This window comes from Peromyscus maniculatus, chromosome 5, assembly GCF_049852395.1.
Source record: "Peromyscus maniculatus bairdii isolate BWxNUB_F1_BW_parent chromosome 5, HU_Pman_BW_mat_3.1, whole genome shotgun sequence".
NCBI classification, from domain to species: domain Eukaryota; kingdom Metazoa; phylum Chordata; class Mammalia; order Rodentia; family Cricetidae; genus Peromyscus; species Peromyscus maniculatus.
In genome coordinates, this window is record NC_134856.1 from 131,488,556 (window position 1) to 131,501,739 (window position 13,184).

Consider the following 13,184-nt stretch of genomic DNA (forward strand, 5'->3'; position numbering starts at 1 on the left):
GCTTACAGTTTCAGAGATTTAGTCCATTATCATTATGGCAGGAAGCAAGGCAGCATGCAGGCAGACATGGCGCTGGAGAGGTAGCTAAGAGTTCTACATCTTGATCCACAGGCAGCACAAAGCAAACTGCAGCCCACAATGAGCATAGCTTGAGCATCTGAGATCTCAAAGTCCATCCACACAGTGACACATCTCCCCCAGCAAGGCCACACCTACTCCAACAAGGCCACACCTCCTAATAGTGCCACTCCCTATAGGCCAAGCACTCAAGCACATGAGTCTGTGGGGGGGGCATATCTATTCAAACCACCACATTCCACTCCCTGGCCCCCACAGGCTTGTAACCATAACATAAGCAAAATGCATTTAGTCCAACTTCAAAAGTCCCCACAGTCTCAACAATGCTTAAAAGTCCAAAGTTCAAAGTCTCTTCTGAGATTCATGCAATCTCTTAACTTTAATCTTCTATAAAATCAAAATCAAAAGGCAGATCATATACTTCAAACATATAATGGCAAAGGATACATTGCCGTTCCAAAACCAAGGGAAGGGAGGTTAGTGAGGTTATACTGAATCAAAGTAAGACCAAAAACCAGCTGCACAAACTCCAAACTCTGCATCGTCATGTCTGATGTCCAAACACTCTTAAGATCTCCAATTCCTTTTAGCTTTGTTGACTGCAGCACACTTCTTTCTCTTGGGCTGGCTCCACCCCGTTAGCAGCTCTCCTCGGCAGGCATCTCACAGCTCTGGCATCTCTGACATCTTGGGGTCTCTATGGCATTACAGGCTTCACCTTCACAGCTTCACACAATGACCTCTCTACTAAGCCTCCACTTAGAGACACCCCTGACACAGGCCTGGCCTCAGCAGCTTTCCTTAGTCACAGAAGAAGATTCCATAACCTCTGTTCTTGACTCTAAAGCCAGAACCACATGGCCAAAGCTTCCAAGTTCTGCTGCTTGCATGGCCCCCTCATTCAGTTACATCTTCACAGGTTTTCTGTTTTCAATGGTTTCCTTCATTACCCTTTAAGCTTAGCTCTCCTGGAACTTGATCTATAGACCAGGCTAGCCTTAAAATCAGAGGTCCACAAACCGCTGCCTTCTGAGTACTAGGATTAAAGATGTGCACCACCATGTCTGGACCTAAGCTGTTCTTTAATTCCTTTTTACAAGTTGGAAGGTTAGCTATGTGAGGTCTTGCCCTGAGGTCACCATCCCTTTACTTCATTTCTTAATCTGTATATCTCCTTGAACACAGGATTTAGCTTCATTTCACTTCCTGGTGCTCCTTTTCTCCACAATCTGTACATTTTTTATTTTTTTCTTGCTCAGCTTGCTCCTTTTCATTATAAATCTTCATTGGAGTTAACAGTTATAACCACATAATAGATATGTACAATAATAGTATGTACTAGGTTGTTTTGAGATTTCCTCTGCCAACAGAATTAATCCAAATCTCTTCACTGTAGCTTCAGGCAGACTCTTTTGACAAGGGCAAAAAACAGCCACATTATTCACTAAAATATTATAAGAACAATCTCTAGGCAACATACTAAAATTCTCCTCTGAAGCCTCTTGAACCAGGCCCCCACAGTTCAAATCACCCTCAGCACCACTGTCTTCCATGCTCCTACTAGTATGGCCAATTAATCAGCACTTAAAACATTCCACTGCTTTCCTAATACAAAGTCCTCAAAACATAGTCAGGCCTATTACAGCAATACTCCAATTCCTGGTACCAACTTCTGTCTTAGTTAGAGTTTCTGTTGCTGTGAAGAGACACCATGGTGATGGCAACTCTTATAAAGGAAAATATTTAATTAGGGCAGGATTACAGTTCCAGAGGTTTAGCACATTATCATCATGGTGGGAAGCAAGGCAGCATGTAGGCAGACATGGTACTGGAGATATAGCAGAGAGACCTACATTTTGATCCACAGACAACAGGAAGTGCACTGTTTCCCACACTGATATAGCTTGAGGATATGAGACTTCAAAACCTGTCCCCCACAATAATACTCCTCCTCCAACAAAACCACAACTACTCTAACAAGGCCTCATCTCCTAATAGTGCCACTCCCTATAGGCCAAGCCTATCTATTGAAACCACCACACATGGTAAAGGATGATCAGTCAGGACCAGGCAGCTAGCAGAGTGGGGTGTGAGATGGGACATATGCTGCAGAGTGTGATACTGTCTAGTATATGTGCAGTGTCAGTGGCATGATGTCTAGCTAGCCCTGATAAATAGCAGTGTATGTTATGTGGCTATGAGAAGTGGAAGTGTTTAGCATGGCCTTATACAAAACACATTATGTGGATGGACAGTAGTGTCCAGCCATATCTCATACATAGTACTTTATAGACATGTGCAATGGGATGGGGATGCCCAGTGGAGCTTGAAACCTAGACATTTGTATGTACTATACACACCTCTTCTTCCTAGTGACACTCACAGGTATTCCTAGCTTTCATACATTCCTAGTTTGTAGGCTGTGCTGCAATGCCTGATATCTACCCATGCATATGAAGAAAATTGGCAAGGAATGTTGTTGTACAACAGGGCCTGGTATGTTTAAGTTGATAGCTAGCAGTCCATGTGGGTGGTATGGGCCTGTGCAGGTCTAGACTTTATGACCTCCACAAACACCGGGGAGTAGACTTGCCATCTGTTAGAGTAAGAGAGTAACAGAACTTGTAGAATGACTTACAGGCTGTGGTCCAGCTAATCCAACAGTAGGTGCTTATGAACAGAAGGTCGAGGAATCCAGTAGATATTCAGCCCACAAGGCTGAATGTCTCAACTGGTCTTCAGTATATGCCAGAATCATGAATAAGTAGGCTCTAAAGCCAGTAAACAGATGGAACTGCTAGTGAGGGCAAGAGCAAGCAGGCAAAGAGCAAAAGCTTTCTTCTTCCATGTCTTTTATATAGGCATCCAGCAGAAGGTGTGGCTAAACCTGTATCTTCCCACCTCAAAGATTAGAAATGGATCTTCCCACATCAAATGATTCAATTGAGCAAAGATCCCTCACAGTTGTGCCCAGTCGTTTTTTTTTTTTTTTGGGGGGGGGGGTAGTTAATTACAGATGTAGTCAAGCTGACAACCAAAAATCATATCATACCATCTTTAAAAAAATTCCATCTCTTCTTCTTTACATTTCTCATTAGTCCCAGAAGTTGAGGAGTCAAGAGCAGAGCTCCCAGATGAATTAGAGCTGGAAACTACAACCCAGCCTGGGCCTGGAAAGGGCTCTGCTTTTAGTCAGTCCCTCATGCAACAGGATGGAGGATGGAGAGGTGCTGTGGGATAATGCTCTTGTACAGTGGTTTAATAAAACACTGATTGGCTAGTAGCCAGACAGGAAGTATAGGTGGGGTGAGCAGGCTAGGAGAATTCTGGGAAGAGGAAGGGAGAGTCAGGAGTCTCCAGCCAGACACAGGGACAGGCAGATGGCAAGGCAGAACTAAGAAAAGGTACCAAGCCATGTAGCTAAACATAGATAACAATTATGGGTTAATTTAAGTGTAAGAGCTCATCAGTAATAAGCCTGAGCTAATGGCGAGCAGTTATAATTAATATGAGCCTCTATGTGTTTACTTGGGGTCAAGGAGCTGCGGGACGCATGTGGGAGAGATTCACCCTGACCTTCTGGCTACAGAGAGGCATCTATGGACAAGGAAGGGAGAAGGGCAGAACACATTTGCCTGAACCAATTCCTGTGCTGTAATAATAAAAAATCCAGATGGCTTAGAAGAGGCATTTGTTGTCTCCAAGCACTGAGGTCCTGGGGTGTGGCAGGGCCAGGCTCCCTCTAGTGGCCTAGTGGGGATCTGCTCCAGCCAACCTCCAGTTCTGTTTTCCAGGCTGGTGGCAGCAGAGCTCCAGTGTCCACAGGTCATCTTCCCTGGGTGACTCTGTGTCTCAGGCTTCCTTGTTGTTTTGTCTCCAGGTCCTGCCAAGTCCCGGCAGTCCTGCAGCCCACTTATAAAATAAACACACAGACACTTATATTATTTAAACTGTTTGGCCTAATGGCTCAGGCTTCTTGCTAGCTGTTCTTATATCTTAAATTAACCCATTTCTATTATTAGTCTATAAGTTGCCACGTGGCTCGTGGCTTACCAGTACCTTACATCTCGCTTGTCATGGCTGCAGCTGGCAGCGTCTCTCTGCCTCAGCCTTCCACCTCCCAGAATTCTTTTCCCCCTTGTCCCGCCTACCCTATCCTTCCTGCCTGGCTACTGGCCAATCAGAGTTTTATTTATCAATCAATCAATCATCCACAGCACCTTGTCATAAGGTGTGAGGCTGTATGGGTTTCTCCTATGACTTTTACAGCTTCCACATCATGTTTTAATTTTATATTTACAGTCAGCCATAACCTTTGTGACAGTGAATTTTCCACATGGATATTGTATTATTTGTTTTTCCGATTCTTGTTCTGCAGTCTTTTGTGGATGCACCATTTTCTCTGCCTTGGTTTCCCTGGTACCTCTGACAAAATCAGTTGACTTGATTTAGGTGGGTCTGTTGCTGGACTCTGGCCGGCTCCATGTGTCTAGTCTCCATTCCTTCCCCTGAGTACTTTCTGTATCACTGAGGCTTTTGGTAAGTGCTGGAACCAGAAGCGTGGGGTCTGGAGGGGTCGCTTCTGGCCTCTGTTGTCTCTTCAGGGTTAAGCCCAGTTACTTGCTCCATTTGATGTGTTGGGCATCGGTTTGTCATTCTGCTGAGTCTTCAGATGAAGTTCAAAAGATCTGTCACCTTAACAACTGTGCTGCTGAAGAACAGGGGTCTGAGAGCCTATCCCTTTAGCTTTCTCTCAGCCATGCCTCAGTGTTCTGAATGTCAATTTATGAAAACTATGTTGGATTTCTACTTCAGTTACTACAGTATTTGAGTCTGCTGTAAACTGTATCTATGTAATACCAATGAGAGATGGTCCAACTGGCTGCCCCCAACTTTGCCATCTTTATGTTAGTGGTGACCTAGGATAGGGTATGCAGGGACACTGCCCTCCTCAAGAGATTCAGCTCAGCAGCCAGGCACAGATGAGCATTCACTTCTCAAGGCTCCGCTGAAACTCTTCCTTAATCTGCTCAGGCAGGCTTTCTGGAGCATCTGTGGGGACAGAGTGGCATGGGTGACCTCCTGCACTGTGACAATGGGAACGGGGCTGGCTCATGAGGATATGTCCAATTGTCAGCCCCCTGCCCCACATCTTTCCTCCAAGATATCCCTTCTGCAAACCCCAAGATCTTTTTGAGGAGAAGACAGGGAGGCAACTGGTCTTCATTTGACCCCTGGAGGAGAAGGCTCATCATCCTCCACAGCTTGTCCCACACTGACTGATGCTGCCTGGCATTTCATCCCTTCTTTCAGAACCTCAGGAACTGATGTGCTAGTTGCCCCAATAAATGGACTGGAAAGTGCCTTTCTGTGGTGGTATTCTAATTGTACTGAAATGTGATTTTGATTGTATGTTAATAAATAAAGTTGCTTGGGGGTCAGAGCTATTAGAGCCATAGACAGAGTGTGGTGGTGGCACACGCCTTTAACCCCATAGATCTCTGTGTGTTCAGGGATACAGCCAGCATTGGAGACATGTGCCTTTAAGACCTGGGGGGCTGTACATACAGACAGTGACGAGGCAGTCACGTGTTTGGGTTTACAACCAATGAGAAGGCAGAATGACTATGAAACGACTGAGACACAGGGAAATAGCTCTCTTTCGGGAAGCTAAGACCACCGCAGGAGGAAGGGTGAGATTTTAGCTCTGAGCTCTGACCTCTTGGCTTTCTCTTTTACACTGGTTCTGTGTTTCTTATTTAATAAGACGGTTGGTTACATCTACCCCTCTCCACTACCACCAACACCACTACAAGGCTTACCACTGCAGGACATCAGGGCAAAGAGTCTGCAGGATGTGGTCAAGCAAATACAAGAGGAAGAGCGGGCCAGCCATGGAGCAGTTGACAGAAAGCTCCACCTTCCCCAGAGGCAGGGCCTGTGGATGCCATGGAGACAGGCAAGATTCTTTTGTGCAGACATCAGCATATTCTAAGGAGAGGAGTAGAAAAATGGCTCAGTGACTTTTTTCTTCATTGTCTTTTAGCCAGGTACACAGTGGAGTATACACACACACTGGAAAAGAGGCTTCGAATAAATGGTTGTTTATTGGAACAAATACAGTAAATGGTGCTGGTGCAGCAGGACATCCACCTAAAGAAGAGTTTAAATAGATCTGCATATCTCATCTTGCTCAAAAAATCAGTTCAAAATAGACAGGTGATCTGAATTTAAACCATGAAGTGTGGCTTAGAAGCTGTTAGAAGGAGAGAAAGGAAAACACATCATACATAGGCACAGACAAGAGCTGACTGGCTAGAACGCCAGTAACACAGGAAGGGACCCTATAAACTGACAAATGAGTTAGCATGAAATTTAAAAGCTTCTGCACAGCAAAAGATGCTATCCTTAGAGGGAACTGGCAGCCCAGAGCATGGGATAAGATCGCTGGTCACACTTCCTGTGAGGTGTTAATATCTAGAATGTACAAAGAATTACAAATATTCAAAACAAAAAATGATCAATAAATTGACTAATGAACTAAACAGTTTTTAAAAGGAAATACACAGAAGCCAATAAGTATTTTATAAAGTCTTCAACATCCTTATCCTTAAGGTAAATTCAAGTTAAGACCACTTTGGATTCCATCTCACCTAAACCACAATGGCTGCGATCAGCCAAAAAATGAGACATTCTGGCAAGGATGTGGGGAAGGGACCCTCAGCAAGTGCTATTGGGAGTCTAAACAGGACCAGCATGGTGGAAATCAGTACAGAGGTTCGTAAAAAACAGAACTACCATAGGCCCAGGTCTACCATTCCTGAGCATGGACTCAAAGGATGCTATCTACATCCAGGGAGATACCCACTCATCCACGCTGACTGTGGCACTATTCACAACAGTTAGTTCCAAAAAGTACCTTAGTGAATCATATAATTTATGCTAATTTAAATAAAATAAACATGTAAAGAAAAGGGACAAATTGAAACACTAAAAATGGTTTATTTCATAATTGGCCATATACATTCTTACAATAGAGTATTGAATTTCATTTTTCCTTGACATTCTATTAACTGAAGTTTGTAAATTAAAATTATATTCTTTTAGATTTTATTGCAAATTGGCAAAGTGAAATAGTGTGAGACAAAAGGAAGTTCCATGTCCTAGTTGAGGCAAGGAATGACCTCATAATGAACAGCTGTGGATCTACAGACAGAAGACACCTGGAGAGCGACAATCCCTGAGACACAAGTCAGGTTCCACAAGAAGCCCAATGTGTCGAAAACTATGAACCTGATGGACTCAAGCAGACATCTTCCAGGAGACAGAGAGATTCTGGGGCTCAGGAGGGAGGAACAAAGCAAGGGGGAAGGAAGGTCTATCTGACTTCTTCAGCAGGAGGACTTGGAAGGAGGGAGCAGGGAACCCAGGAGTTGGGAGGGTCTGCTGGGCTGCATGCTGGGGAGGGGCTGTGGCTCCCTCCCTCCTGCCAGCAGCCCTTTGTGATGAGGAGGCCACAGCTGTGTGATGTGAGCCTGAGCCCTCCTGACAAGCCTCATACTGTGCTGCCTGGACTCAGTTGCTTGAGAGCCTCAGTGAGATTCAGAAGATGGAGAGTTCTGTCCTTCAGCTGAAAAGCCTTAGTGACTCCTGGATGAGTCTCAGCTCCATTTTCATAGCAGTGGACGTGATCTTTGGTGTTATGTGTGGAGTGGGGCTCTTCTTCCTACTGATCCCCTTCCTGAAGACGTACCCAGTGTCACCACCACCTGAGAGTGGAAAGAACACCCCAAAGGTGAGGAGAGCCTTGGCTGAAACACAATGGAGTGTGTTCAGTCTGTTGTTCACTACTGTTAGGTTCACATTTCCTACTCAAGTAGAGAGACAGGTGAGAGGAAATCTCCAGAAAGAACAGCACCTCATCTGCAGGGACTGGAAAGTAGGGCAGAGGGGAGAGAGGCCTTGAGGTGTGTGCCTGAAGCTCTCAGACCATCTGTGCACTGTGGCTACTAAGAGAGGCCACTGAAGCAGACGGTGGCTCCATGGGCTCCATTTCTGAGATTGTGGGGACCTCTGTCTGGGACAGGACAGGCTCTGAGAAAGGGGTCATCTGTCCTCTGCTCAGATACAAGCTTTTGTGTATGTTGACGTGATATTGGGGGGGGGGGGTTGATGAGACCAAGGGCCTCGGATCAGGGTTCGAGTCACCTCTGGTCTGAGGAAGCAGATCTTACATGACAGCCCAGAGGCAGCAGCAGAGCTCAGCCTTGGGTGGGATCCTGTCTGAGGAACACTGACTGAGGACATCCATGGAAGTGTGGTATAGACAGCCCCTGCTTGTGTTTTCTGACAAGGCCAAAAGGAAATGTGTTTATGCATAGAACAACTAAGTCGAGGGTGGATGAGAGAAAGCTTCCTGGGAAATGTGGATTTCACGTTATCCATGAGCACAGAGGGCAGGCAGCTTGTCAATTAGAGGAAGAATGGGCCCAGCTGATTTTTGTCCTTTCTCACTGTCAGGTGAGGAGGAGGAGGCAGAGCAAGACCAGGAAGAAAAATGCTTCTGTAAAAGGTAGGTTTCTGCTTTCCTCTAGAGAGGCCGTTCCATCTGCCCTGCCCCTCAGTGATGAGAGCCATGTTTCTGAGGATACCGGATGTAGAACACCGAGAAAGAAGAGGAGGCTGCTGGGAAGGAAATCAGAATCAGGGAAACTCCCCAGGTCCTGGATAGAAGGAAGCTGTGCTTGGCCTGGGGTGGGTGCTGCCCATGGGGGTGCGGTTCAAGGCCGTGGAGTGATGCTGTGCCTGTGTATGGGGGACTCCCAGGTCCACCTGACAACAGGTAGCTGCAGTTCTCTCTGGCCCACCCCTCTTTCAGATGACTGGTCCAGTGTCCCTCACGGTGTTGTATGGGGATGACAGGGGTTGAGGGAGGAGCGAGGAGAGTGTAAATGGAGAGATCTGGTCCCTCCATGCCACCTGCTCATTTTCAGTGCCCCGTGTGTTTGCACACTGGCGGTTGGCATCAGAGTCCTCGCATGGGTGGTCTTCAAGAGAGGTGCCTCACTCTCCTGTGAGATCTCAGTCCTCTTCCTTATCCTACATAACTATTTCCAGGTTGTAATGATGACAGAAAGAGTGTGGAAGAGAACCAGAATCCATCACAACCTGTGGAAATGTAAGAAATCTCTGTCTTGTGGAATTATTCATGCCAGGATGTGAGCTCGGGCTCTTGGGTTTTTGTACTGGCAATACTATGAATGGTGGGATTAAGATACAGCCCTGCTGGATATGACAATAATATATAATAATATATATAATATAATAAGGATATGGGAGGTGGAAGCCATGGAGTGACTATGGGATATAAGTGTTATATTTATACCAACTGAGGGGCATCTTAACCCTCTGCTTGGAGCTGATGGTTTTGCCTCTGTCTTATGCAGCCCCATCGAGCAACTGTTACTGGACCCTGCATCACTCCCCTTTGGGAAATCTAATGAGAAACAGGATCAGCTTCCCCTCTCTCAGCTGCTGTCTTACCTCAAGTTCTTGGAGGATCTTATACAGCAAAAATTTAGCCAGATTTTTTGGGGCATGTCCTCTGTGCTCTCTGAGTCAGTGGTGGCTACTGCCTGGGTCTCCAAGAGGCCTTGCTCTGTAAGACATAAAACCGTGAGGTTCAGTGATACAGTTGATCCTTTCCCAGCTCTACCTCCTGCTCAAGGACCTCCACAGATTTCTCAGGCCCAGCGATTGCCCCACCAACTTGTGACACCAAACGTGGTGGGTGTGACAGAGGTCCAGACACTCAACAGCCTCCCTAGCTCTACATCAAACCAAGCACTTTCTGCATCCACAAGTAGGGCCAGTGGAACAACATGTTGTAACATTGGGATGAAGGTATTGGCATCCCTCCTGACTGAAAACCATCCCTGGCAGCAGGATCTGGAGTGGAAAGACACCATAGGCTCTAATGTCCAAAATCATCAAGCAGCCATTAGCCAGCCCACTCACAACTTGCCCAGGGACATCCCACCCGCTGAAGCTAACAGGTCGGCCTCCATCCCTCCTGAGCATTGTCAGTTCCTCCAGCACCATGAGGAGCCACAGAGTGAATACAGGATGAAGAAGGTGAGAGTACAAGGCCCCCCCTTCAGGTTCCTCCCATCCCAGGAACCAACGCAGCTGCAGGGACGCTTCCCAGCAAACAGTCGTCGCCAGTCTAAGGACAAGCCTGAACTCCCCCAGCCTGCCCAGCCCTCCATCCTCTACTACAAAAGCTGCAAGTCGAATCAGATGATGGAGACTACGCCCTCAGGGATGCCCTTAAAGAAGGACCCAGCAAGATGTAACATACATGAACTCATCAAGGAGGGCCCCAGTTTTAGAGCCAAAGCCTTGCCTTGCACTTCAAGCAGCACCCGTGGGCAGGGTCTGGAACCCAGAAAATGTGCACTGAGGACAGAGCAGCAGTCCTATGTGAACACCACCCAGGACCTTTCCTTCCTTGACCCCAAAACCCAAAGGAAGCTGGACTCAAACATCAAACAGCTTCCTGCAAAACACAGATGGAGACCATATCTACAGACTCTTGTGTCAAGGGATCTCATCCCTCCAGGGGTTCCAGCCTCATTTCTTCCCCAGCTTGTCTATCCCTCCTCACCCACCTGTGTTTCTAAGGTTGAATACTATTCCAAGGCTGCCATGATCCTGGAAAAAATGCATCACCAAGATCCAGGAGGGACAAGGGTAGAAACTATATCAGCGTCCAGGCTGCAGAGTCCTCTGTTTGCACACTCACCTGCAGAGGTTCAGGAGAAGCAAAGAGCCACTCCACCAGCTGCCAGCCATGGGCCTGCCAAGGTTCATCCAGTTCCTCTGCAGAGCTATCTGAGCACTCAGACCCGGGCTTTCTGCTTCCAGGCAAAAACCCAGAAGAGCAGGATTGTCCAAGGGACTGGAAGAGGCAGCCTGCAACCAAGGACCAGCCCAAGAATGCCCAAGCTTGCAGCATGGAAGAGGTTTGAGAATGTGGCCTCAGGACATCCCTGCTGGAGTGGGACAATGCTGGGCCCTCAAGAAAGGGTTCCACCTTCAGTGGTCAAACAAACCAATAGATCAGAGGAGAAAAAGGAGACAATTCCTGCATGGAAAGTGAGTCTGGGATTCACAGAGATTCCCATTGGCCAAGCCATCAATATCCATCTCAGGGACTTTGAGTCTAAAGAGGTCAGTAGAAGCCCAGGACGTTTCCAAACACCTACTCCACAGCACTCAGGAGATTCAGCTCTAAAGACACAAGTGTTGAGTGAGATTGACTTCAGATCAAACAAGCAGCCACAGGCCCGGCCTGTGGGCCACCATAAAGACAGCCTCAGTTCAGTGAGTTTGCCTTCAGAGCATTTGCTTCCCAGCTTCCAGAATAGATCCAAAAAGCCCAAGACTTCCCAGGACCTAGATGATATCTTCATGAGGAGAGATCGGAGCCAGGAGACTCAGAACTTCAGAGTTCCCAAGAATAAGATTCAAGCAAAGAATCACAAGGCATTTCATCCCAATGACCAGAGGAAGGAGTTGGTGAGAAGCAGAGCCACATGCCAGGAAGAAAGGCCAGGGAGAGAGAGGCCCTCTACCCCAAGCTTTACCCAGTTCAAGGATACATCATCCATATCTGAGTTTCAGTCCTCCTTTGATATGCCAGGAAAGGGGCAGGCTCTGCCAGAAAATAATCTGAAGAAAATCAAAAGGATTTTTCTACAATATCTCAACCTCAGCACAAAAGACAAGGGGCAGGGAGATTCTCTAAAGAGTGAAAACTCTACACCAGCTACTGTGATTACCCAGGAGTCAGAATCAAAAGAAAAGCTCATCTACAGTATGGTAGTTGAAATGCAATACATCATGAATGTTGTGGTACAGGTCCTGGTGAACTGGCTGGGTCTTAATGTAGGGGACCCAACAGAGGACCAATGGTTTAAAGTGGAACCTCTGATATCCCAGCTGAGTGGCTTTCACTCTCCTAAGGGTCTCTATGACCCTAAGAATAGCAGACCAGAGAGATTAATGCACCCCGAGGATCAGAGCCATCCATCCATGTATAAGGGAATCAGAGACAAACAGCAATCAGATGTAGGTGCCCAGAGAGCCTGTGATCAACATCAGAACAGAGTGAAGAGAGGAATGGACTATGGCCAACTTCCCACTCCCAAGGGGAACAACCATCCATGTAGGAACAGGGGAACTGGAGACAAACAGCAATTAGATGTTGATGCCCAGAGAGCCTATGACCCAGATCAATTGAGAATGAAGAGTGGAAGGGGCTGCTATCCACATGCCAGCCCCAAAGGACACAAACATCTATTTATGCACAGAGATGTTGGAGATAAACAGCAATCAGGCATTGTCCAGAGGGCCTGTGACCCACATCAAAGTACAGAAAAGGGAATGGACTGTGGCCACCTCATCGGTCCTAGAGAGAACAACCATCCAGTCACATACAGAGGAAGTGGAGACAAGAAACAGTCATATGCTGCTGCCCAGAGAGCTGGTCACCCCAAATGGACCTTACCAGCATAGGCCAAGGAGCAGGTGCCTCAGGCCGCTTTGGCCTTTGCCCATCAAGAGTTCTACCAAAAGCTGTCTCATTGCCCAGCCTTTTCTTCCCCCATGCTTTCCTGGTAATAAACGTTGGATTTTTCCTGCAAAGGAAATCTTCTTCCTACAGGAGCACATCCTCTGTTGCTAATGGCTCCTTCCCAGATAGGAGCCGCTTCCTAGTTCGTGCTGTGGTTTCAGTGCAGTGGTTTCTGTCTTGCAGGGATGGGGGGGGGGGTCAGCATTCCTTCTGCCTCAGTGCAGTCTCTGGAAGGGGTGGGGCATGTGGGGAAGGCAAGGTCACTTTGAGGTGTCATCCTCACCCAGTTCCATCACTGTGCACTTATCATTCCATCGTTACAGAGACAACAGAATCTAGGGATCTTTCAGGATGAGCCAACCCTGTGAAGACCCCAGCCAGGTCTGTGGCTCGTTGTCTTTTCTTACTTAGCTCCACCTTGATGTTTGTGTCACTGTGCAGGTTGGTGTGCAGAGACAAAGAGAGCCAA

At 47.0% G+C, this 13,184-nt stretch overlaps 1 protein-coding gene across 1 annotated transcript; it reads left to right on the forward strand.

Annotated features, from left to right (window-relative positions):
- Window positions 1–7,185: 7,185 nt before the first annotated feature.
- LOC121829620 (spermatogenesis-associated protein 31E1-like) lies at window positions 7,186–12,802 on the forward strand. The gene is made up of 4 exons (XM_042278474.2): window positions 7,186–7,873; window positions 8,599–8,650; window positions 9,196–9,256; window positions 9,525–12,802. Exons 1-4 carry the CDS (start codon window positions 7,688–7,690, stop codon window positions 12,655–12,657), a joined length of 3,432 nt encoding a protein of 1,143 aa, XP_042134408.2. The 5' UTR covers window positions 7,186–7,687; the 3' UTR covers window positions 12,658–12,802.
- Window positions 12,803–13,184: the final 382 nt, after the last annotated feature.